General features: G+C 44.4%; 2 protein-coding genes across 6 annotated transcripts in view; both read left to right on the top strand.

Moving 5' to 3' along the window:
- Positions 1 to 14,965, top strand: part of HEATR3 (HEAT repeat containing 3) — a 72,281-nt gene extending 57,316 nt beyond the window's left edge. The window contains exons 16-17 of one of the 3 annotated variants that reach the window (XR_014305655.1): positions 13,452 to 13,525; positions 14,235 to 14,454. Coding sequence is in view for 2 of the 3 variants with exons in the window: in XM_082711340.1 (XP_082567466.1) it covers positions 14,235 to 14,351 (117 nt within the window). In the remaining variant the exon portion in view is untranslated. Of the gene's footprint in view, positions 1 to 13,451; positions 13,526 to 14,234 lie in introns of all 3 variants that reach the window. The other 2 variants (XM_082711341.1, XM_082711340.1) reach the window with 2 other exon arrangements.
- Positions 14,966 to 16,203: 1,238 nt separating this feature from the next.
- The window catches only part of TENT4B (terminal nucleotidyltransferase 4B), a 73,029-nt gene continuing 62,894 nt past the window's right edge, over positions 16,204 to 26,338 (top strand). The window contains exon 1 of one of the 3 annotated variants that reach the window (XM_082711338.1): positions 16,204 to 17,091. In XM_082711338.1, the coding sequence (XP_082567464.1) occupies positions 16,460 to 17,091 (632 nt within the window). In that variant the 5' untranslated portion in view covers positions 16,204 to 16,459. The remainder of the gene's footprint in view (positions 17,092 to 26,338) is intronic. The other 2 variants (XM_082711337.1, XM_082711336.1) reach the window with 2 other exon arrangements.

Raw genomic sequence — 26,338 nt, 5'->3', positions numbered from 1 at the left:
ATACAGTGGTTTGAATTGGGAAAGCGACGTGTTAAAAAATTTTCTAGTGGGAAAATACGAGGGCGTTCCCCACTTTTGCCTTGTCACTGCCAGTTACACGGGAAGTGAATTCAAGGGGGAGGTCTTTCACCCTAAAACTCAAAACCTGCAAATGCCCGGGCATCTTCAAGGCTAAGTTTCAAGATCTAATCTGTGGGTGTGTGGATGGAAATTCTTGCTGAAGCACGTGTGAAAGTGCAGCTGATAAGCTGATAAGGGAATTGCTAAATTCTTACTGAAGAGGAATGAGATGAAATGAGATACTGGAAAATCAGAGCAATACACCTTGCCTTGAAAAACAATGTATTCATTTAGGAGCGACCACAGGCATTTAAAAAATATATATAAGAACTCTCTTATCCAAACTGTGCCCCCATTTCTATCTGTGAGGGGGATCACCTTGATGAATGCTTGGAAAGGTCTGGGGAGTTAATTTAAAAAGTAGAAATAGAGTTGTTATCAGAAGACCTGCTTTTTTTTTTTTAATTTACTTCTCTTTATTAAATTTTAAAATTTATTTAAAATTTATTTATTTAAAAAAATTTAAATTAACATATAATGTATAATTAGCCCCAAGGGTACAGGTCTGTGAATCGCCAGATTTACACACTTCACAGCACTCACCATAGTACATACCTTCCCCAATGTCCATAACCAAACCACCCTCTCCCTACCCCCCTAGCCCCGGCAACCCTCAGTTTGTTTTGTGAGATTAAGAGTCTCTTATGGTTTGTCTCCCTCCTGATCCCATCTTGTTTCATTTATTCTTTTCCTACCCCCCCAAACCCCCATGTTGCCTCTCAACTTCCCCGTATCAGGGAGATCATATGATAACTGAGAAGACCTGCTTTTAAGAGGTAGAATGACGTGAGCTTTTCTGAAGATCTTGCTCAGAGCAGTGTTTATACCAGCAAAAGATTGCAAAGCACATAAATGTCCCTCTCACTGCGGTGTGGCCAAGTCACTACGGTGTGGTTCCATGTGCAATTCTCTACAGAGTTGAAACAGGAGGCAGGTGGTCTCATGGATAACACTGAGAGATGTCTAAGATGGTGGAGTGAAAAGAAAGTTACAGAAAAAAAATGCACATCTATATTTCAGAAAGAAACTGATTTTATAAAGATACATATGTATGTGAATCTAAGTGTGTGTGTGTGTGTGTGTACGTATTGATTTTTTAAAACAAATTTTATTTATTTGAGAGAGAGAGAGAGAGCACAAGCAGTGAGGAGCAGAGGGAGAGGGAGAAGCAGACTCCATGCTGAGTGCAGAGCCCCACCCGAGGCTTGATCTCACAACCTTGAGATCATGACCTGAGCTGAAATCAGGAGTCCATCGCTCAACTGACTGAGTCACCCGGGAGCCGCCGTGTATTGAATTTTTATTTGTCATTGCCTCCCCTACTAGATAGTAAGCTCTATAAAGAGACTATGTTTTCTGTGTTTTGTTCTATATAGAACAAAACATAGTAGTAGTTAATTTTTTTCAATAGTTATTTTTATTTACTTTTGTGTGTATGTTCCTTTCTCTGTGGTGAAATATACATAACTTAGATTTGCCATTTTAACCTTTTTAAAGTGTATGGTCCAATGGCATCAAGGAAATTCACGCTGTTGTGCATCCTCATCATCCGTCGAAACTCTGTCCCCATTAAATATTACCTGCCTCCTCCCCTCCCCTCCCCCCGCCCCTGGCAACTACCATTCTACTCTCCGTCTCTATGAATTTAACTACTCCAGGTACCTTGTATAAGTGGAATCATATAGTTATATAATATTGTTGTTTTTGTGACTGGCTTATTTCATTTAACATCATGTCTTCAAAGTTCATTCATTTCTTAACATGGATCAGAGTTTCCTTCTCTTTTTTAAAAAAAAAAAAGATTTATTTATTTATTTTAGAGGGGGGCGGGAAGAGAGAGCACAGTGGGAGGGGCAGAGGGAACGGAAGAGAATCCAAAGCAGACTCCCCAGTGAGTGTGCAGCTGGTCACGGGCCTTGATCTCATGATCCTGAGATCATGATCTAAGCCAAAATCAGGAGTCAGATGCTTAACCAGCTGAGCCACCCAGGTGCCCCAGAGTTTCCTTCCTTTTTAAGGCAAACTATTATTCCATTTTGTGTGTGTGTGTGTGTGTGTGTGTGTGTGTGTGTGTGTGTGAATGTATATTTTCCCATATAACTATTGCAATCTCTATCTATCTATAGAGAGATACATACCACATTTTGTTTATTGATTCGCCTGTTGATGGACACTTGGGTTGCTTCTACCTCTTGGCTGTGAATTAGGTGCTATGAACACATATATGTATCATCAAATCTCTGATTGCAATTCTTTTGGGTAGATACCCAGAAATGGGATTGCAGGATCTATGGTAGTTCTATTTTTAATTTCTTGAGGAACTACCATACTGTTTTCCACAGCAGCTCAGCATCCTGTTCCCACCAGCAATGCACAAAAGTTGTAATTTCTTCACATCCTTGACATTTTGTTATCTTCAGTGTTCTTTATAATAGTGATCCTAATGGGTGAGAACTGGTCAACAGTCATTTTTTTTAAAAGATTTTATTTATTTATTTGACAGGCAGAGATTACAAGTAGGCAGAGAGGCAGGCAGAGAGAGAGGAGGAAGCAGGCTCCCAGCTGAGCAGGGAGCCCGATGTGGGGCTTGATCCCAGGACCCTGGGATCATGACCTGAGCCGAAGGCAGTGGCTTTAACCCACTGAGCCACCCAGGCGCCCCAACAGTCATTTTTTAATGAACCAAAAATATCGCTAAAAATGAGAATAATTACTCTTTATTGCATTGTATTTTGTCTAAGGATACTAGTGTTATCAAAGAATGATTATATGCTTTTGAGATACACTGTTTTCAATAGCAAGAACACTTGAGTGTCCATTTTCTACAAGACATCTAATAGGCCCTAAAGCAAAATATATTGTTAAATCCAAGTTACTATTTTAATTTAGATAATATAATGTCCATTGTCAATGTCCATTAATTCTAGAGATGTACTAAAAGAGCTTTCAAGATCCTTTCACATACCAATTCATTTATGGCATGAAATTAAATATTTACAGAGGAAAAACCAACACTCATCCTCAAAATATTACACATAGAATTATCCAACAAGCCAGCAATTCCACTCTTAGGTATATACCCAAAAACAGGTATTCGAAAACTTGTATGTGAGAATGCCTGGGTGGCTCAGTTGGTTAGGTGTCTGCCTTTGGCTCAGGTCATGATTCCAGGGTCCTGGGATCGAGTCCCACCTCAGGCTCCCTGTTTGACAGGAAGTCTGCTTCTCCCTCTCCCTCTGCCTGACACTCCCCTGGCTTGTGCTCTCTCTCTGTCTCTCTGACAAATAAATAAAATATTTAAAATTAATTAAATAAATAAAAACTTGTACATGAATGTTCCGAGCAGCATTATTCACAATAGCCCCAAGGAAACAGCCCAAATGTTCATTAACGGATGAATGAAAAAACTAAATGTGATCTATTCATACAGCCATAAGAAGGGTTACATGCTACAACACAGATGAACGTCAAATCTGGCTGACTCAGTTCGTAGAGTGAGACTCTTGATCTCAGGGTCCTGTGTTTAATTCACAAGTTGGGCATGGAGACTACTTTAAAAAAAAAGAGGTGAGGGGCCTGGGTGGCTCAGTCAGTTGAGCATCTGACTCAGGTTTTGGCTCAGGTCGTGGTCTCAGGGTTCTGATCTTGGGGTCATGGGATGAGCCCCAGGTTCTGTGTTCAGCAGGGAGTCTGCTTGAGATTCTCACTCTCCCTCTTTCTCTGCCCCTCATTCACTCATTTGCTCTCAAATAATTTTTTTTTTAAAAAGATATTTATGGGGCACCTGGGTGGCTCAGTGGGTTGAACCGCTGCCTTTGGCTCGGGTCATGATCTCGGGGTCCTGGGATCGAGCCCCGCGTTGGGCTCTCCGCTCAGCGGGGAGCCTGCTTCTTCCTCTCTCTCTGCCTGCCTCTGCCTGCTTGTCATCTCTCTCTGTCAAATAAATAAATAAAAATCTTTAAAAAAAAAAAAAGATATTTATTTATTTATTTATTTGACAGAGAGAGAGAGAGAAAGAGCATAAGTTGGCAGAGAGGCAGGCAGAGAGAGAGGCTTCCTGCTGAGCAGAGAGCCCGATGTGGGGCTCGATCCCAGGGCCCTGAGATCATGACCTGAGCCAAAGGCAAAGGCTTAACCCACTGAACCAATCAGGCACCCCAAATAAATAAATCTTTAAAAAGATAAATAAATAAAAAGGAAAAGAAAACATTACCCTAAGCAGAAGAAGCCAGAAACAAAGCCCACATATTATAGGATTCTATTTCTATAAAACATCCTGATAGGTAAATCTGTAGAGACAGAAAGCAGATTAGTGGTTGTCAAGGGCTGTGGGAGAGGAGAATGAGGACTGAGCTGTCCACCCGGGGGTGATGAAAATGTTTGCAACTCTATAGAGATGATCGTTGGGTAACACTGTGAAAGCGCTAAGTATTGCTAATCCTACACTTTCCAATGGTTACAATGGTGAAGTCTTCGCTCTGTGAAATTTGCCTCAACTTTTAAACAAAAGTAACATTCCTCCACTCAGCAGGGAGGGCGGGCTAAGTACAGACAGTGGGGAAGGCTGGAGGAAACAAATGCTTCCACCGTGTTCCCAGTCCACTCCTCTGAGCTAATGACCGTCAATGGTTTCTTACAAACCGTTAGAGAAAATGCTGGTATTTTTTTTAAATAGAAATTGGATCATATCCCACACACTTCTCTTCACCTTGCTTTTTCCACTTAATGATAACATTTTAGTGATTTCTCTGTGTCAACATGTTCAGTGCTGGTTCATTCATTTTAACAGGTGCATAGTAGTGTTTTATTGACCGAATATACCTTAATTTCTGTAACTGCCTCCTTCTGGGTGGGTGCTTATGTTGGCTACTATAGACAAAGCAACTTTAAATACTTTTTTTTTTAAAAAGATTTTATTTATTTATTTGACAGAGAGAAATCACAAGTAGATGGAGAGGCAGGCAGAGAGAGAGGGAAGCAGGCTCCCCGCTGAGCAGAGAGCCCGATGTGGGACTCGATCCCAGGACCCTGGGATCATGACCTGAGCCGAAGGCAGCGGCTTAACCCACTGAGCCACCCAGGCGCCCCTAAATACTTTTTTTTAAAAAGACGTTATTTATTTATTTGATAGACAGAGAGAAAGGGAACACAAGCAGAGGGAGTGGGAGGGGAAGCAGGCTCCCCGCTGTGCAGAGAGCCTGATGAGGGGCTCGATCCCAGGACTCTGAGATCACGACCTGAGCCAAGGCAGAGGCTTAACCACGTAGGTCTAAGCCACCCAGGTGCCCCTGTGACTGCTGTTCTTATAAGAAGGGGAAGAGACACCTGATTTCTCTTTCTGCATGTGCACATGTAAGCACACAGGAAAAAGATGCCACCTTCAAGCCAGGAAGAGAGGTTTCACCAGAAACCAGACTTGATTGCACCTTAATCTTGGACTTCTAGCCTCCAGAACAACAAGATTATATTTCTGTTATGGAAGCCACGAAGTCTGTGGTTTTCTGTTATGACAGCTGGAGCTGACTAATACACCGGGTCAAAGGATATACACATAAGTTTGATAGATAGGACCAAAATAGTCCTCCAAAGCGTTTTCTCTGCTTTATCCTTCCATAGACCGTGAACAAGACTAGTTTCTCCCATTCCCTCACCAGCACTGGGGATCATTATATTGCTTCACATTTATCAGTCTGAGAAACACAGATTTTAGTGTATTATAATTCAAATGGATGCTTGATGTTGAGATTTTTTCCAAATGTGTGTGTGACTTTTAATGAGTGGATTTTTTTTTATCTTCCTTCTCCATCCCTGAAAGCCCATTATTCAGTATTACATAAAAGCTGGTCCAAGGGGTGCCTGGGTGGCTCAGTGGGTTAAAGCCTCTGCCTCAGGTCATGATCCCATGGTCCTGGGGTTGAGCCCCGCACTGGAATCTCCACTCAGCAGGAGCCTGCTTCCCCCTCTTCTCTCTGCCTGCCCCTCTGCCCACTTGTGATCTCTGTCAAATAAATAAATAAATAAATAAATAAATAAATAAATAAAATCTTAAAAAAGAAAAAAAGCTGGTCCAACTCCACAGGGACCTTTCAAGAAACTTTCTTTCTCTTTCTTTTTAGGTTGGGGGGCAGAGAAAGAGGGAGAGAGAGAATCTTAAGCTGGCTCCATGCCCAGCATGGAGCCCAATGTGGGACTCAGTCTCACAACCCTGAGCCAAAATCAAGTATCAGCCCCTTAGGGCGCCTGGGTGGCTCCGTGGGTTAAGCTGCTGCCTTCCGCTCAGGTCATGATCTCAGGGATCTGGGATCGAGTCCCGCATCGGGCTATCTGCTCGGCAGAGAGCCTGCTTCCCTCTCTCTCTCTGCCTGCCTCTCTGCCTCCTTGTGATCTCTGCCTGTCAAATAAATAAATAAATCTTTAAAAAAAAAGAGTCAGCCGCTTAACTGACTGAGCCACCCAGGTGCCCCTCAAGAAATTTTCTTGTGCACTTTCCATATTTTTGTGCTTCTTGCATGTTTTATGAGTTGGAAGGGCTACAAAAGAAATGAAAATAAGAGAACATTACTTCAAGGTTTCTCATACTTGATAGATATTTAATTCAAAGTGATTTGGGGAAATGAGCCACGGGTGATACAGTATTCTAGATGAACACGGTCTTCTACTACAGTCAAATTTTCTCAACTGCTTGGTCACAATAAAATGGATTTGAACAATTTTAGAACAGGGGTGCTTAGCACATGTGTCCATAGCACCATTATAAGTAGGGAAAGGAGGGGATTTCACACTTTGTTCCTTGAAATCTGTTGAGCTAGATTCTCCCAGATCATTCTTCTTTTCTCCCTCTTACCAGTTAGAAGTCCAAAGATGTGCCACCAGGACACTCTGCTCTAGGGGGTCCCAGGTGCCCCATTTGAGTTATACATCCTTCTAGCCTGTCCTCCAGGTGCTTGCATTTCAGCCAGAGGGAAAAAGATTTGGCCACGATGACATATATTAACTAGAAACACAAGCACACAGCCATGGACCACTGGATTGTGACCAGGTCCCCTTACTTAATCCCCTCTGTGCCCCAGTATTAAATGATGGCGGAATGAATGAACGAATGTATGAATAAATGGCAAAGACTGCAACTGGTTAAGTATCCAAATGTTTCCTGGGAAGGATGTTATTTTGGCCAAGAGGATGAGTTCCGCTTTTGATCTTCAGAGGAGTCAAAGTCATGACCTTGGAGCCATGGTGGCAAGATGTGTGGCTTGAACAGATTCATCAAGCTGATGCAACCTTACTGTCACCCTGAGATTGTAACGTTTTACACACACACACACACACACACACACCCCTAATTATGATTTAAAAAGCTAAATGGAAGTGCTATCTTCTAACTCACTGTTTTTTGGCCATCCATTCACAGATGCTGATTAATCATTGAACATTCATTGTGGTTGTGTGTTTTCAGGTCCGGTTTTAGAACTTTGAACAAGGTCAATAATCTTGTGTTGCTGTGGTCATAGTCCCCTGCGATTACTGATGGTGAATAACCAAGTCTCTATTCTCTCCAGCCCTAGGAGGAATGACTTTCGCTGTATCTGAAATTTGTTATATAGACTAGTTTCGAAGCAGATCGGGGGCTACAAACTGGAAATTGTTCCACTAACACGATGTCACAGTGTTTTTTCCCAAATGGTAACCTCGGCAACTTCTCTTTGTGGCACACGCTGTGTGACCTCCCCGAGGCTGTGCTCTACTCTCTGACTTGCCTTTCTTTGCTGTGTAATGGGTGCAGTCCATTTGTCCTCAGCCTGCAGAATTTTTGTCGGTTCTTTTGCACATCCGCCAAACAGATCAACAGAAATTGCCACTCGCCATTTTGGCTGCACTTAAATTATTCAAATTTTCCTTGAATGGAATGCCTTTTGGGCTCAGATACACAATAAGGGAAACACTTGGCACCTTTTGTTGTGCATTTTACCTTAGAAAAAGCGCCTGTGGCTTGGCTTACACATGTCCAGAAATAAAATTTGCCTTTCTGCTTCCTTTTGAGGTGGTCCAAACATCATGTACCTGTTCCAAGCATATTTACTTCTGTTGGATAGCAATTCTCTCGTTGAAGAGGCTTGCCACAAAACATCCCGGAGGGGAGTGGGGTGGAAATGAATGACAGACCAAGTGTTGCCTGGCCAGGTTGGGCAGAGTACCAACTAAGCACTTGAGCGTTGAAGGAGCAATTTGACTTTGGAAATCATTAAAAACGTGAAGTCACGGGACAATTCGGTTCTGTTGTGTGTGGGTTGTATGGGTGGATGTGGATTTTAAGTATTTAAAACTTTGAAACCAAGGAGAAAGCCCTGACTGGCCTCCAAATTGCCTTTGGGATCATTCTTCCCTTGTTTTGAAGAATAGTGTGTGAGCTCAGCTAAATGGTTCTATGGGCTGATCCTGTAAAACCCACGAGGTCGGACAGCCTTCCTTCTTCCGTTCTTTCCCATATCCTCCTCCTAGCAGTTATCCTTCTGGGGGTGGCTGATTAATCTGTGACTCCCACCCACGCTCATTACCCAACAACTCAAATGGTTGCATGGCCATATCCTTATTGTTCTCATTTTTTGCAATATGCATAGGCCGAAAAATTTCCAGATCATCAAGTTCTACTTCCTTTTTGCTTAACAATTCTGCTAACTCATTTCTTTCTTCTTGAATTTTGCTATAAGCAGCCAGGTAGAGCCAAGCTGCACCTTCAACCCTTTTTTTCTTAGAAATCACTTCAGTTAAATATATAATTTCAGGGGTGCCTGGGTGGCTCAGTGGGTTAAAGCCTCTGCCTTCGGTTCAGGTCATGATCCCAGGGTCCTGGGATGGAGCCCCGCATTGGGCTCTCTGCTAGGCAGGAAGCCTTCTTCTCCCTCTTACTCTGCCTGCCTCTCTGCCTACTTGTGATCTCTGTCTATCAAATAAATAAATAAATCTTTAAAAATATATATACAATTTCATTGCCTACAATTTCTACCTTCCACAAAACACTAGAACTCCAGGACTCCAGATTCAGGACATGAGCCAAACGCAGTCACTTAACCAACTGAGCCACTCAGGTGCCCATACTTTTAAAGGTCTATTCATGGGGCACCTGGCTGGGTCAGTCAGGAGAACATGTAACTCTTGATCTTACAGTTGTGAGTTGGAGCCCATGTTGGGAGTAGAGATTACTTAAAAATAAAATCTTGGGGCACCTGGGATCCTCAGTCAGTGAAATGGCTGACTCTTCATTTCGGCTGAGGTCATGATCTCAGGGTCCTAGGATCGAGCCCAGCATGGGCTCCCTGCTCAGTGGGGAGTCTGCTTCTCCCTCTTCCTCTGCCCCTCCCCTTGCTCATGCACGTGAGCTCTCTGTTTCTCAAACAAATAAATAAATAAATAAATCTTTATAAAATAAAATTTTATAAATGAGTAAATGTCTGTTCACGCCATGAGGGCTTTTTCCAGCATGGACTTTCAAACTCCATTTTCTACCTATTACCTGGTTCCAAAGCCACTTCTGCATTTTTAGGAATTTGTTACAACAGCACCCCCACTTTTCATTTTCATATGTATGACTTATTTGGATTTATTGTATACCTAATGTATATCCATATGTAGAGTTTTTTTTTTTTTTAAGATTTTATTTGAGAGAGAGTGAAAGTGAGAGAATACAAGCAATGGGGGTGATAGAGGGAGAGGGAGAAACAGGCTCCATGCTAAGCAGGGAGCCCAATGCGGGACTTGAGTCCAGGACCCTGGGATCATTATCTGAACCTAAGGTAACCAAATGAGCCACCCAGGTGCCCCAATATGTAGAGATTTATATGGATATTTATTTATTTTTATTTTTTAAAAAGATTTTATTTATTTGTTTGACAGAGAGAGACACAGCGAGAGAGGGAACACAAGCAGGGGGAGTGAGAGAAGGAGAAGCAGGCTTCCTGCTCAGCAGGGAGCCCAATACAGGGCTGGATCCCTGGATCCTGGGATCCTGGGATCAGGACCCGAGCCGAAGGCAGACGCTTAAAGACTGAGCCACCCAGATGCCCCGTGTGGATATTCATTTTGAGAAATTGGCTCATGCACTTTGGAAGCTTAAAAGTCCCACAGTCTGCTGTCCACAAGCTGGAGACCCAGTCAAACCGGTGGTATAATTGAGTCTGAGTCTGAAGGCCTGAGAAGCAGGGAAGCCAATGATGTAAATATTGGCCAGAGAGCTGGAGAAGATGATTTGAAATGGCCCAGTTCTATCAATAAGGCAAAAAAAAAAAAAAAAAAAAGGGACAAATTCCTCTTTCCTCTGCCTTTGGTTCCATTTGAGCCCTCAAATGATAGGATAAGACCTACCCACATGGGGGAGTCCATGTGGACTAATTAAATTAAATTAATTTAATTAATAACCATATCAAGTAACTTTTTATTTTTTTATTTTTATTTTTATTTTTTTTAAGATTTTATTTATTTATCAGAGAGAGAGTGGGAGAGAGTGAGCACAGGCAGACAGAATGGCAGGTAGAGGCAGAGGGAGAAGCAGGCTCCCTGCCGAGCAAGGAGCCCGATGTGGGACTTGATCCCAGGACACTGGGATCATGACCTGAGCCGGAGGCAGCTGCTTAACCAACTGAGCCACCCAGGCATCCCTCAAGTAACTTTTTAAAGAAGGCAGCTCTGGACTGCATTTCAAGTTATATGGGGTCTAGCCAGAGAACATTCTGGAGTGAGATTTTGACAGTAAGGGCTTTGTTTTTAGAATGGAATTTCAGTAACAGTTGACAAAAGCAGTTGTGGGTGAGCACTTTCTTAGGCAAGACCACCTTAGGGAGGTCTTCTCTCCCTCTCCCACAGACTGCCCAGCAGTGTGCATTAAAAAGAAATGGTAATTCAGCTGGAGTCATGATCTCAAGGTCCTAGGATTGAGCCCAGCATTGGGCTTCCCACTCAGCAGGGAGTCTGCTTCTCCTTCTCCCTCTGCCCCTGCTCATGCTCACTTTCTCTCTCTGAAGTAAATAAATAAAATCTTAAAAAAATATTTTTTAAATACTTAAAAAGATTTTTTTTTAATTTAAAAAATTTGCCTTCAGAAAAGGCAAATCTATAGAGATAAATAGATTAATACTTGCCTGGGCATGGGGTTGGGGAAACAGATTGACTACAGATAAGCCCTAGAGATCGTTTTGGGGTTGGTAATACCTGCATAAGTCTGTAAATGTAGTAAAAATCATTCATTAAATTGTACACTTAAAACAGGTGAATTTTGCGGCGCCTGGGTGGCCCAGTGGGTTAAAGCCTCTGCCTTCTGCTCAGGTCATGATCCCAGGGTCCTAAGATCGAGCCCCTACGTCTGGCTCTCTGCTCAGCAGGGAGCCTGCTTCCCTGCCTACTTGTGATATCTGTCTGTCAAATAAATAAATAAAATCTTTAAAAAATATATTAAAAAACAGGTGAATTTTATATTTAAATTATACTAAAAATTTCCTAAACTGAGACACGTGTGTACACACACACACTCACACACACATACACACATACACATTCACTCCAAGGATTCCAGAATGGCCCAAAGCTTAAGCAATTTTGTTTCTAAAACAGGAATGGAAGAAATTTTGACAGTCCAGAACAAGATACAGGCCTCCACATTACCTATTATTTTGAAATTTCATTGAAAAAGATTCTCCTACTTGGAATCCTATTTGTATTCATGAGGAAGAAAAGAACCATGGTACAGTGATGTATATTGTGTGCAAAAGGGGAAAGTTTGTAAAGGGATCCCAAGTCCAAGATTATTAATACCAAGAGCAAATGCTTCAGAACCCAAACACTGAGGATGTTAATAACTTTAACTATATGACTTATCATTTGTGATTCTTGTTAACTCTGGAGTGAAATAATATGATCACATCCTGCCTAAGATTTAAATATGACAATTATTAATAATGCCATGTAGTACAATGTGTGTGCCATTTCCCTTCAGTTTTATTCAAGTTAATAAATCAATGAAATATTTAAATTTGTTTGGTTCTTGGGTAATTTGCTTTCTTCTCATTTTTGCACTTGATTTTTACTCTGCAGAATCTTGATGTTTCAGTAAATCTTCCAAGTTGAAACCATTGACTCAACATTTTCCCCCCTAAGAACAAGAATTCTGAGAATGAATAGGACATTAGATTATGGAGCAAAGTGTCTGGGTTTGTGATAGCTGTGTTTTTTGGCTCATCAATTTAATGCAGATGGTTTTGAAGACTGTAATAAGTGTCTGTTCCTTTGTTCTAAATAGCAAAATGAAAAGGTTGAGTAATCAAAATTTATTATTGAAATTAGTGTAGTCTATCTCTCTGAATGCAGTAGTAGATTATTTTGAGACAAAACACTGCAGATTTGTTGGGGAAAATGAATACATTTTTGTGTATATAGAATTCCCTGCTGTTTTACTTTAAACTGGATGATTTTTGAGGAAACTTCCACAAGAATTACTTTATAATTCTATGCCATGGTAAACATTCAACACTTATTACAATTTTATACCATGGCATACATTTCAACACTCAATTGCATTTCCTTGCCATTTTTCATGCAAAGTATATTCCTGCCTCAGGGCCTTTGCACTTGCTATTCTCTCTGCTTGATAGATCTAGATGGTCATGGCCCACTGCTGCATTAATTCCCTGCTCAAATATCACTTCCTCAGAACAGCCTTCCCTGATTAGCCCATCTAAAAATAGCACACCGTCACTCTTCCTTTAGCCTGCTTTTTCTTTGTAGCACTCAACACTGTCTGACCTTACGTGCTTGCCTTATTCACTAGAATGTAAGGTCCATGAAGGCAGGGACCTCATCAGTTTTGTTCATTGCTGTATTGCTGTAGCCCCAACAATGGTCCATATTTGCTCAAGACATACTTGTTGAAATTAATTGAATAAATTGCAATTTGACTTTAAATGTTTACCTCTTTTCCCTCCCTAACCCGGCAGTAAATTCATGGATGTCAGCCAAAGACCCTGGCTGTTTATTATTTATCCTCTCTAAAGCAAATAGCTCATTCTGCATGGATGATAGACATTTAAGATTTACTGAAAGAATGTTATGAAACATGGATGTGTTATGGGGCTAAGTAGTCAGCATTTCCTGCAGGTGAACTAACAGTAATGTCTTGCCTCACAGCCTGCATTTCATAGAGTTCTTTTATTTATATTAACCCATTTGATAATTTTGCCAATACTTTAGTAGTTTTTAGGTTTGCTTAAATAAATGGGCTATCAAATATAACAAATGTTAATTTGTGGGTAGAACTATTACTAACTTTGACTACTTTATTTTTGGCTTAGATATCAGTGGCATTTAATATGTTCTTGGACATCTGAAAAAACACATTTTAAAGACTGGATAGCATTTAAAATAAGTAAGTAAAAATAAAAAAGCCTATCTTGACACATAATATGCAGGGACAGGTTTCTGGAAATGTTTTAACAAAGTCTTAAAGGGGATTATTTCTAGATGGTGGGGCCTTGATAATGTCTGCATTTTTCAGCTTTCCAATTTACTTCGGCTTTTCTTTTTTCTTGACCAACTGAGCCACCAGGCGCCCCTCTTGTTTTTGTTGTTGTTGTTGTTGTTTGTTTGTTTTTGTTTTTTTTTAAAGATGTATTCATTTATTCTACAGAGAGAGAGTGAGAGAGAGAAAGCTCACACAAGCCGCCAGGGGGAGTGGAAGAGGGAGGAGCAGGGAGCCCTAGAGAGGCTCCATCCCAGGACCTTGGGACCATGACCTGTGCCAAAGGCAGATAGATGCTTAACTGACTGAGCCACCCAGGCACCCCACTCTTTTTTTTTTTTTTAAGATTTTATTTATTTATTTGACAGACAGAGATGACAAGTAGGCAGAGAGACAGGCAGAGAGAGAGGAGGTAGCAGGCTCCCCACCGAGCAGAGAGCCCGATGCGGGGCTCAATCCCAGGACCCTGGGATCATGACCTGAGCCAAAGGCAGAGGCTTTAACCCACAGAGCCACCCAGGTGCCTCCAAGCACCCCACTCTTGTTTGATTTTTGAAACAAATTTGAAGTCATCAAACAAACCTGTTTCTTTCTTTTATATATTTTTTATTTTTAGGTAATTTCTACACTCAACCTGGAGCTAGGAATCCAAACCCAGAGATCAAGAGCCGGACACCCCAAAAGAAACCTGTTTCTATACAATGCTTTATGTTTGTATAATTTGTCAGTGTGAATAGCCTTAAAAATACCACTCATTTTCCTGTCTTTCTAATTCTCAGTATAGAGCAAATTTCATTCTGAGGATACTTTTTAAAAATTTTTTAATTTTTTTTAAAGATTTTATTTATTTATTTGACAGACAAAGATCACCAGTAGGCAGAGGGGCAAGCAAAGAGAGAGAGAAGGAAGCAGGCTCCCCGCTGAGCAGAGAGCTCCATGCGGGGCTTGATCCCAGAACTCTGGGATCATGACCTGAGCTGAAGGCAGAGGCTTTAACCCACTGAGCCACCCAGGCGCCCCTGAGGATACTTTTAATATTAATTCATAGTAAATCAGCAACAAATAGGATAAACCAAATTTCTATGTAGGGTTTTTTGGGGTGTGCTTTCCTGTTTATGGCCATGTTGTTCCTTCAGCAAGAAAAACGGTAGAGCAATACTTCTGAATTTGACCAGTATTTTTTCATCTTTGCCCTAAATCCCAAACTTTCCAGGATATTGAGCTCCCAAAGTAGAAGGCCAAAATCGGGCATCAGAGCCTCATTCTAGACTTTGGACTAACCTCAGAGGGCACAGAGGAAACGTGCTCACTCATTTTTTTTCTCTTTATGATTTAAAATACTTAAAATTCCCCTTTCCTTGTCGTTTATTGGGAATTGGGACTGGGAAGACATACAAATAACCACTTTACGGAAAATCTCTCTACTTATGCCAACGACATGGTCCTCATTTTAGACTTAAAAGGTTGTGGGTTTCCTTGAACTTAATTCTGTACCGACAAGAGCTTTCCATGGCTGCTGATCCACTCCGGGGCTAGTGAGGATTCTTTCCACACCAAGCAGCATGTGTGCCTGCTTCCTTGTCTGTGCATCCGTGCGCGTCCCTGTGTAAAGCGGGTTTTGGGTGTGTGCAGGTGGTTCTGAGACCAGGGTGTGCACGCTCAACGAAGCAACACGTCCAGCCACGCGGGCGGGGACAGGCTTCCTCAGTCTGGACTGGGGTAGGAGAAGATCCGCCACGGCCTGCTGCTCCAAACCCCCACGAGGACGCAGTGTCGCGGGCCCGGGAGGCAGCGAGGGTGCCCGCGCAGCCCACGTCCATGCAGGGTCCAAGGCACATGCTCGAGGACGGGTTACGTTTTCTTCCCCCCACCGCTCCCCCGCCCGCCCTAGGCGGGCTTGGAGCGAGGATCTCGGGAGGGGTCGCGAGAGCGGAGGGTGTCCCCGAGGCCGCTGGGTGGGGGAGGGGACGATGTGGGGGCGGCGCCTCCCACAATCCATTCGCTGCGGAGCCGGCCGGCGTCCGGCCGGCCTCTCCCGGTTTCAGAGACCGGGAACACAGACCGGGGACGGCGCGCGCATCAAGGGTGCCTGGGCGCTCAGGTACATGCGGCTCCTTCTTCAAATGGCGCGGGGACGGTTGGGCCAGGCGGTTGTGGCCCCCGCCGCGCCACACCGCGGCCTCTGTGACGCACGGCGCGGCCGCCGGGGCTGACCGGGTAGCGCGGCGCGGTGGGGGCGGGGCGAACGCGGGAGGGCGGGGGCGGGGCGGGGCTGGAGGAGGCCCCGCCCCGGGGCCGGAGGAGCGAGGACGCTACCGAGCAGGCGCGTCCCGCCGCCGCCGCCGCCGCCGCCGCCGCCGCGCCGCCGCCGCCGCCGCCGCCGCCCCCGCTGCCCCCGCTGCCGCCGCTGCCGCCGCCGCCGCTGCTGCCGCCGCCGCCGCTGCCGCCGCCGCCGCTACCGCCCCCGTCCCCGCTGCCGCCGCCGCCGCCGCTGCCGCCGGTGCCGCTGCTCGCCCTATTCCGCAGCCGCCGCCGCCGCCGCCATTTGCACGGGGACCCCAGTGACAGGGGCTCGGCGGAGGGGCGGAGGGAGGGGGGGGAGGGCCCGCGGAGCCCCCGAGGGCGGGAGCGACGCCGCCGGCGCCGGCCGGGTTCCCTGCGCGACCGCGCCGCCCGCGGCGGGCCCCGAGCAGCAGTAGCAGCAGCGGCAGCAGCGGCGGCAGCAGCAGCGGCAGCAGCAGCAGCAGCAGCCGCCGAGGCCGGGCGTGCGCCTGAGGCGCGGCGGCGGCGGCGGCCCTGCGGGCGGCCGGGAGGGGCGGGGGCAGCGGCCGCCGCCGTTTGATGGATCCGAGGATCGCCTGGTTCCAGCCAGAGCAGCTCGGACCGTCCAACAGTCTGTGGATGCAGATCTGGGAGACGACCCAGGGGCTGAGGAACCTCTACTTCAACCACCACTGTCACAGCAGCGGCGGCGCGAGCGGCGGCGGCGGCAGCAGCACGGCCACCGGCGGGAGCGGCAGCAGCACCGGCAGCCCCGGCGGCGCGACCCCGGCCTCGGCCCCGGCCCCGGCCGGCATGTACCGCTCCGGGGAGCGCCTGCTGGGCTGCCACGCGCAGTCCGTGGAGCAGCGGGACTTCCTGCCCCTGGAGACGACCAACAACAACAACAACCACCACCAGCCGGCGGCCTGGGCCCGCCGAGCTGCCGCGGGCCCCTCGGCGTCCCCGTCCCCCCCCGCGTCCTCGTCCCCACACTCCTCTGCCGCCGTCCCCACCGCGGATCCCGCGGACCCGGCCTCAGGAAGCAGCAACAAGAGGAAGCGCGATAATAAGGCCAGCACCTACGGACTCAACTACAGCCTGCTGCAGCCCAGCGGAGGGCGGGCCGCGGGGGGCGGCCGGACCGACGGCAGCGGGGGCGTGTACAGCGGGACACCGTGGAAGCGGAGGAACTACAACCAGGGAGTCGTGGGGTGAGTGGTGGCCCTGCGGCCTGGTGGCCTGGCCCTTGCACACGCGCAGCCGGGCACACGCCCACAGAAGATGGATTGGGGGGAGCCTGGGCGAGGCCACCCCTTTCGGCCTGCCTTCGTTGCCGCTTCCCTGGGGGATGATGGCCTTCCCTCCGTCCCTCCACCATCCACACCTTCCCCCACTCCTTAGCGGTCCTCACCTTTTCCCTCTTCCCCTCAGCCTTCCCAGGCCTTCTCTGGACATCCCCTTAACCATCCACATCCTCCCCTGACCTCCCTTAGTCATCCACACTCTCCCCACCTTTCCTGGCCCCCTTATCCATCTGTTCTTTCCTCCCATCCCCCCAATCAAACATGCCTTCCCCTCTCCCCCCTCCAGCCCTCCCCATCTTGCTCCCCATCAGCACACCCCAAAATGAAGTCTGTTAGCACAGACAAATCATTGATTCCCTGAGAACATTCCTGTGTTAGTGCCTTTCGGTGGTATAGGACCTGGAGGTGCTTTCCTTGCCAAGAATAGAAACATCTAGAAAGCTCCTCCCCCTCCCCCAATCCCAAACAGGAATCATGTCAGCCCTGTAAGGTTTTGCCTGCTGTTGACCCTTTTTCCTATCTTTTAATTTTTTATTTAAAATACTTTTCTGGTATTAGGAATGCCTTTTTCTGTGGGGATTGAGAAATAGGGTGACAGCTAAGTTTAGGCTGGAGGAGATAGTGAGCTCTTCTGAGGCCAATGGAACTTTCTAGGAGTTCAGGAGCCTCGGCTCCAGCTTCTCACCGTTAGGTGTCATCCTGGCAGATACAGCCAATGCTTTTCATTCTAGAGTGGGTAGGCTCATGCTAATGAGTGAATGTTGCACCATTAATGACTTTCTGTATAAAGTTCAGCTGTTACAAAATGGAATCTTACCAGGCCCCTGGTGAACTATGGACATAAGCAGGGAATGTTTCCGGCTAGATAACCCTTCTAGAAGAGCCCCTGTGACGGAATAGGTTACTGAGCCTTTTTTATTGTGTAAAATAAAAATTTGGGCTGTGTGTGTTTAGCTTGATTTGGAGGATGAGCTTCCAAATTATTTTTCATTTTTCAGATCCTGTTTTACACTGGGGGCTACAGTAGGCAAATGCAATACCATAAGTAATCCTTTGTGAAACATTTTAGTATATTCACCCATTCAGATCTGCCCTGCTTTGGCAAGCACAGACAGTTCTGTGTACCTTTTTGGAGGTCTGGGTAAAATGAGTTGGTGGGTTCCATCTGCTTCTAGTGGGCTGGTGTCTGCTATATGCTACTATTCCAAATCCCACCTTTTATGGAAAATGCAGTCAAGCGTTTTAGGACTGGCGCTGGGTTACATGTCAAACCCCATCCTCACTTTCCAGAGGGGAACTTTTTAGAGTTGAGTCCTCTGTTGGTAAGCTTCAAGGGCGCTCTCCATGGTCATCACGTTTTAATAAAAGGCTCATGGGTTCTATCCTGCTAGCATTTCCAAGACCGAAGCATAGACTTGTGGTTTAGCAACAAGCCAGTTGATATCTAAAGCTTCTGGTAGTTTAATTTCGCAGAAATAAGCTCCAGTTAAGTAATCACTGTTAACTAAAACCTTGAAGTTCCCTAGTTTCGTTTTGCTGAAGCTTCTGCATATGTGTCTGGCAAGGATAGGTGATAAATCCAAAACAGGCTGCTTTTCTTTTTGACAGATTAGAAATGGTCTTCTCCTCTACTTGCTGTTTAATGTTAGGGATACTGTAAAAGGTTCACATTTGAACTTACGTAGAGACAGGATGTTGTTATTCCTGATTCAAACATATTGCCCTCAAAGGGATTAAGGAATTTCCATTTCCCAGAGGTATTGTTGTTTTAAAAGTGATTGTAAATCTGTTTTTAAAACTTTGTCACTTCCTAAGACTTTCCATTCTTCTGCTTTTTCTTTTAGAGGATGTCAGTATGTTCTTAAGCAGTTTTTGGAAGAGTGTCTGAGTTTAAAAATTCTTGTTTTGATTTGTAGATCCTTGTCTTGACTTTTACAGTAGTTTTGCTATTTTTAGTACAGGTATTTAAAAATCTGAATTCACAGTGCACCTCAATGTTACGCTGTTCTGAGATTAAATTTAGTAAAACTGTTAGTAACATTCTGAGTTCTGGGGACTGATGTTTAGCTAATAGGTCAACAAATTGTAGTGGTTCCTTGCCTCTGCACTGACTCAAGTCCAGATAGGGAGAGGAGTAGAAGGCTTATGAACCATGGACTGGAACTGTGGGACAGCTGTAAACATGCACTCTCTCCCATTTTCTTTGGTCTCTGTGTTCTCTGTCCCAGCCAAACTGGTTGACATACTCCCTGAACACTCCAAGATACAGTTCAAAATCCTGACTTCTTTGTCGTCCAAGTACTTCATTTTTGTCTTTCTTCTTTTCAGCTCTTGAATTACTTGCTTCCCGCTCTTGCTAAAGCCTGCCTCTGTTTATTTTTCCTTTCATATATATGTTTTCTCTAACCTACTAGGTCACAAGTTAGGATGGAATTTTTTTTTTCTAAGATTTTATTCATTTAGGGAGAGTGTGCAGGAGTGGTGGGGAGGGGCAGAGGGAGAGACTGCATGCTGAGTGTGGAGCCCCATGCAAGGCTCAATCCCAGGACCCTGAGATCATGACCTGAGGAGAAATCCAGAGTTGGTTACCTAACCAGCTGAGCAACCCAGGGGCTGCCAAGATAGAAATATCTTTCTTTCTTTCTTTCTTTTTTAAAGATTTTATTTGTATTTGAGACAGAGAGAGACCACAAGCAGAGGGAGTGGCAGAGGGAGAAGCAGGCTCCTCACTGAGCAGGGAGCCTGATGTGGGGGCTCAATCCCAGGACCCTGGGATCATGACCTGAGCCAAAGGCTGACGCTTAACTCACTGAGCCACCCAGGTGTCCCATCCATCCATCCATCCATCCATCCATCCATCCATCTATTTTTCTTTCTTTCTTTTTAAAGACTTACTTTATTTACTTGAGAGAGAGAGTGTGCATGAGCAGTGGGGAGGGGCAGAGAGAGAGAATCGCAAGCAGACTCTGTGCTGAGCACAGAGCCCAATGCAAGGCTTTGTCTCTTGACCCTGAGATCATGACCTGAGCTGAAGTCAAGAGTTGGATGCTTAACTGACTGAGCTTACTTAAATGTAGAGTAAGATATTTGGATTTCATCCTGTAGCTTTCTCTTTCAAAATTAAATCCAACTGGGGGGTGCCTGGCTGGTTGAATCCGTGAAGCACGTGACGCTTGATCTTGGGGTTGTGTATTCGAGCCCCATTTTGGGCAGACAGATTACTTAAAAGTAAAATTAAAAAAAAATATTAAAAATCCGCTCACCACCTCAGCATTCTCTGTGTATGCATAGACTCAGAGTTTGCTCGTGTTCCTTTTTTTTTCTTTTTAAAGTTGCTTTCACCATCTATTTCTTGGAATTCTTTCCCCTCCAAGGCTGTCTGTGGTGTAGGAAGCAGTCCACCTGTTCCTTCTGGTTGTCCGTGAAAATGAGCCATAAGCGCTTTTCAAAGATTTAATTGTTGATTGCCATAGAGAAAGAAACAATGTCAAAAAAGTAGTGAACGCAGTTACGTTCTGGGGGTTCAGAGTCCTTGGTCTTGAGCTCCCTTGTGTCTAGAAAGTTCTTTTGGAAGGTGCTGGGAGCTTGTCCAAGCTCATCAGGATGGGTTTGTGTTGGCTGCATTGCCAGATCTGTAGGTATTTTTTTTTTTTCAAGGCTTGGATGACTTGTTCAAAATAATGTTTTAGAGCATGATTTGGCTGTGGAACTTTGAGAAGGCCCCGCTGGGAAACTTGGGTTTACGGAATAATTTCTTTCTTTTTCTTTTTTTTTTTTAAAGATTTTATTTATTTGTCAGAGAGAGAGAGGGAGAGAGAGCGAGCACAGTCAGACAGAATGGCAGGCAGAGGCAGAGGGAGAAGCAGGTCCCCGCTGAGCAAGGAGCCTGATGTGGGACTCGATCCCAGGACGATGGGATCATGACCTGAGCCAAAGGCAGCTGCTTAACCAACTGAGCCACCCAGGCATCCCTACGGAATAATTTCTTGACAGGGGCTCATGGGGATGGGAACGGTAAAGAACAAGTGAGTGTGAGTGATGCTGCAGGGGAGGGTGGAGAGGATCCTGACTGCCTTCCTGGGTGAATGATCACGTTGTAGCTTTGAACCAGCATGAGGAAACACTGCTGTTATCATTGCAAGTCAGGGGTGGGATGGTCAACTTGGAGTAAAAATACAAGGTGACGTTTAGCTGACTGTCTAGCGGTGAGTTGAAATTTGGGGACCAAGGCGTAGTCCGTTTTGCTGCAGCAGGACAGTGTCCTTCCTGACGTCCACAGTACTCTAGATCGCCGAAAGTCCAGGATGCTGACGCTGTTCTTCAGCAGTGGCATTACGGCCTCTTTCTGCTAATTTCTCCAGCTCTAATCAATAGGATCGCTGTTAATGCTGGGCTCCAAAGTAGGTGATCAGGCAGATTAACATGGCGTTGAGTATAAAAGAATTTAGAGACCTTATTCCAAGGGCTTGCCCCAAGTATTAATTTCTGTGCTTTTGCAAATGTAACCCACAGTAATTCTTTGGGGAACTAGAACCCTCAGGTCCTTTAACTTTACTGCATTTTATATCAAGAAGACATTAGGTTTCCTATGGATAGATTCTGCACAGTGTAATTCATGTTTGTGGATTTCCTCAAGTTTAGTAGTATAATGTGTTCAACTAAGATACTTCTATGTCACGACTCATCTTCGCCTTGAAATCTGTGACCTGAACACTGTTGCTGTCAGAATCCTTGATGTGTCAGGGTGTGGAGTCTTTTTTTCAAACCCCATTAAGATTTTAGCTGTTGAGGAACCAGTGAGTGAATAGAGCTTTTTGTAGTCTACCCTGCGTTCACACAGAAGGTTTAAGATATTGCAGTAAAGGAAGGATGGGAAAGAGCTACTAGAAGGATCCAAGGCGGGGAAGGGGAGCGTGTGTTATAACAGGGCTGGTTCTGGTGTGATAGATGGCCTTCTAGCACAGCTCTTTCCATGAAACGCCTGCCAGTACATCCTAGGATGTACTAGGATGTAGTGTTAGGAGTCCTGAAGAGTCCATGGGAAGAAAATCCAGGGACCTCCCCTGCTGATATGGGCACTGGTCAGATGGTTGTATTTAGATTTTCTTATACCTGCTGAAGCTGAGAAACATTTCAGCCACTTTTTCTATGGAAGCTAGAGAAGCAAGCTGTTGTATAATTTCACTCAGCTTTCTATTCTCCCTTCTGTTGAACCCGTTGGAGTAATATTCGGCGGAGGAAGCTATTTCAGGATCACACCCACGGCACTGGAGACTGTATTAATCACGTACACACACACAGGTGTGGAGTAATGCCGAAGGGGGGCGCTAGGCCAAAGAGGATGCTTATTTGAAGAATCAGGATCCAGTTCCCAGCAGCTGGTCTGAGACTCATCTTTGCTCGTTCCTGCAGAGCTGACTGGACAGCTCAGAGCCTGCTTGAGGAATTCAGAAGACTGCCAGTAGAATGTTCTTTCTATCCTTCAGAATATTTGCTAGGGACTCAGCTGCTGCAGAATACCATAAAAGCTTTCAGTTCATTTTCCCGTTTTTAACATGACGGGGAATTATTTTTTTTCCTAAGGGAATATTGGAAATAGAGGATGGCCTTGAGCTAGACTTTACATTAATTTGGATCCAGACAGCAGGCAGTACCTCTGTTTTCATCTTACAAGTTTTATTCGATGATACAAGAGACTTTTGTATACTAAGGGCTTTGGACCCCAAGGAGATTGAAATTGAGGATTTTTTTTTTTTTAAAGATCTTATTTATTTTTTTGACACACAGGGATCACAAGTAGGCAGAGAAGCAGGCAGAGAGAGGAGGAAGCAGGCTCCCTGCCAAGCAGAGAGCCTGATGCAGGCGGGGCTCCTTCCCAGGACCCTGGGATCATGACCTGAGCCAAAGGCAGAGGCTTTAACCCACTGAACCACCCAGGAGCCCCTGAAGTCAAAGATTTTAGAAAGAAACATTTTGGAAACATTTATGCTGTGTACTGGTTTCTTACTCACTTAAATAGTTTCAAGTCTGGAAAAAATCTTGCCATGTTCATAAGAGATTTCATGTAGTATGTGGTAACTAAACTCAAGACTTCTACCTCCAGTCATGCTCTCAGCTGAAATAGTTTGAATAATCTTCAGAAACCTATGTTTTCTTTTTTTTTTTTAATATTTTATTTATTTGACAGAGAGAGAGAGAGAGATCACAAGTAGGCAGAGATGCAGGCAGAGAGAGAGAGGAGGAAGCAGGCTCCCCGCTGAGCAGAGAGTCCAATGCGGGGCTCGATCCCAGGACCCTGGGATCACGACCCGAGCCGAAGGCAGAGGCTTAACCCACTGAGCCACCCAGGTGCCCCAGAAACCTATGTTTTCAAATTAGTTGATTGACTGTAAGGGCTCAGAAGAGTCAAAGTGTTCATGGTAGCCTTTTTACCATGTTCCAAACAGTATGTTAAATTTTTTCTATTTGGTATATTAGCCTTCTCATGCATAGCCTCATGTAATTTTTTTTGCTTTTACTTTTGAAATACAGATTCACAGAAAATTGCAAAAAAACCACACACACACACACACACACAAAACAAACAAACAAACAAACAAACAAACAAAAAAACAGTACAGAGGGGATCCTGTGCTCCCTTCACCTAGTTTCATGCAGTGGTAACATGTTATATAATTGTAGTTTAATATAAAACTCGGGAAACTGACATTGTTACAGTTGCCTGATGTAGATTTCACACGTTTTACATGTGTTCATTAGAGTGTGTGTGGTTCTGTGCAGTTCTGTCATGTGTAGATTTGTGTGACACCACCGTAATTAAGATCCAGGACAATACTAGCACCTCAGGGACCCCTTATGCTAACCCTTTATTTTATGTTAAATTTTTTCTATTTGGTATATTAACCTTCTCACGCATAGCCTCATGTAATTTTTTTCTTTTTCTTTTGAAATACAGATTCACAGAAAATTGCAAAAAAACCACACACACAAAAAAACAACAAAAAAAACAGTACAGAGGGGATCCCGTGTTCCCTTCACCTAGTTTCATGCAGTGGTAACATATTATATAATTGTAGTTTAATATCAAACCTGGGAAACTGACATTGTTACAGTTCATAGCCTGATGTAGATTTCACGCGTTTTACATGTGTTCATTAGAGTGTGTGTGGTTCTGTGCAGTTCTGTCATGTGTAGATTTGTGTGACACCACCGTAATCAAGATCCAGGACAGTACTAGCACCTCAGGGATCCCTTATGCTAACCCTTTATTTTCACACTTGTCGCTAACCCTGAGGAACCACTAAGCTGTTCTCCATCTCTGTAATTTTGTTATTTTGAGAGTGTTAGATAAATGGAATCACACAGTATGTTACTTTGGCTTTTTTCCTGTTACCATAATTCCTTTGAGATCTATCCAAATTGTTTCATGTATTAATAGTTCATTCCTTTTTAATGTTGAGTAGTATTCCAAAGGGTGGATGTACCATAGTTTGTTTAATGATTCACCCATTGAAGGACATACCAGAAGAGTTTCCTGTTTCTGGCTACTACAAATAAAGTGGCTATAAACATTTGATACACATTTTTGAATGAACATTGTTTCCTTTTTTTTGGTGGGGGGTAAATGCCTAAAAGTGCTTGGTCATATGGTAAGTACATATTTATTTTTATTTTATTTATTTATTTGAGAGAGAGAGAGAGAGAGAGAGAGTGTATGCACATCTGGGCGAGGGACAGGGGGAGGAGAGAGAGAGAGAATCCCAAGCAGACTTTGTGCCAAGTGTGGAGCCTGATCCAGAGCTTGGTCCCATAACTCCGAGATCATGACCTGAACTGAAACCAAAAGCCAGAAGGACAACCTATTGAGCCACCCAGGCATCCCAGTTACATATTTAGTTTTTGTTTCTGGGGGTTTTTTTATTTTTCTTTTTTTTTGACAGAGTGAGAGAGCACAGGCAGGCAGAACATCAGGGGGAGAGGGAGATGCAGGCTCCCCACTGAGCAGGGACTCTGGGATCATAACCTGAGCCGAAGGCAGTCACTTAACCACCTGAGACACACAGGCGCCCCATATTTAGTTTTAAAAGAAACTGCTAAACTCTGGTTTAGAGTGGTTGTGTCCTATTACATTCCTATCAGTGATGCGTGAGATCCCATTTCTCTGCATGCTCATCAGCATTTAGTGTTACCACTGTTTTTTACTTTGGTTGTTCTAATACAGGTAGTGATGGTTCATTATGCTTTTGTCATATTAACCTCATAAATAGCCTCATCTAATTTTAACTTCACTTTTTATTTTATTCTTTTTAAAGATTTTATTTATTTGTTTATTTGGAAAGAATGAGAGTGGGAGTAGAGAAAGGGCAGAGGAAGAGGGAGAAAGAATCTCAAGCAGATTCAGTGTTGAACTTACAGAGCCCGTCGTGGGGTTTAATCTCACAACCCTGAGATCACAGTCTGAGCCGAAACCAGGAGTTGGAGGCTTAACCAACTGAGCCACCCATGCGCCCCAACTCTATTTTTATTTTACAAACTTCTTGGCAGTATTGAGAATGTCTTAATTAAACATTTCTAAGTAAAACTCATCTTAACACTTTTTCTTTTTCTCTGAAGTACTTTGCAGTGTTTCCTTTACGTGTTGTTTTTTCTTCAAAACTAGTCTGAAGGAGAGCTCTATTTTCACTTTTTAAAAACCTAAAAATATAACTGCAGAGTTGATTTCAAAATTTTCAGTTCTGTCCTTTTGTATGTGACGAGTAGCTTTATTTTCTGTCAGCTTGTCTGTCTTTTGGGGAGTAAACACTTGTTAGTGGTAGTTTTTGTAGTGGTAGTTACAGTATTTTTTTAAAAAATACTTTATTGATGTGAGAGAGCAAGCACGTGAATATGCGCACGGGGTGGGGGAGGGCAGAAGGAGAGGGAGAGAGAACCTCAAGTGGATTCCCTGTGAAGCATGGAGCCTGACACAGGGCTCGATCTCACGATCCTGAGATTAACGACCTGAGCCAAAATGAGGAATCAAGGTGCCTAACCAAATATGTTACCCAGGAGCCCTCCTTTTTTTTTTTTTTTTTTTACTCTATTTTTATATCTGAACAATGCCTCCACACTGTGCAAAGTAAATGCTTCATCTGCACACTCGGTCCTCCAGTAT

Source organism: Mustela nivalis (assembly GCF_964662115.1).
Source record: "Mustela nivalis genome assembly, chromosome: 18".
In the NCBI taxonomy this organism is placed as follows: domain Eukaryota; kingdom Metazoa; phylum Chordata; class Mammalia; order Carnivora; family Mustelidae; genus Mustela; species Mustela nivalis.
This window is presented reverse-complemented; position numbering and strand designations above follow the sequence as displayed.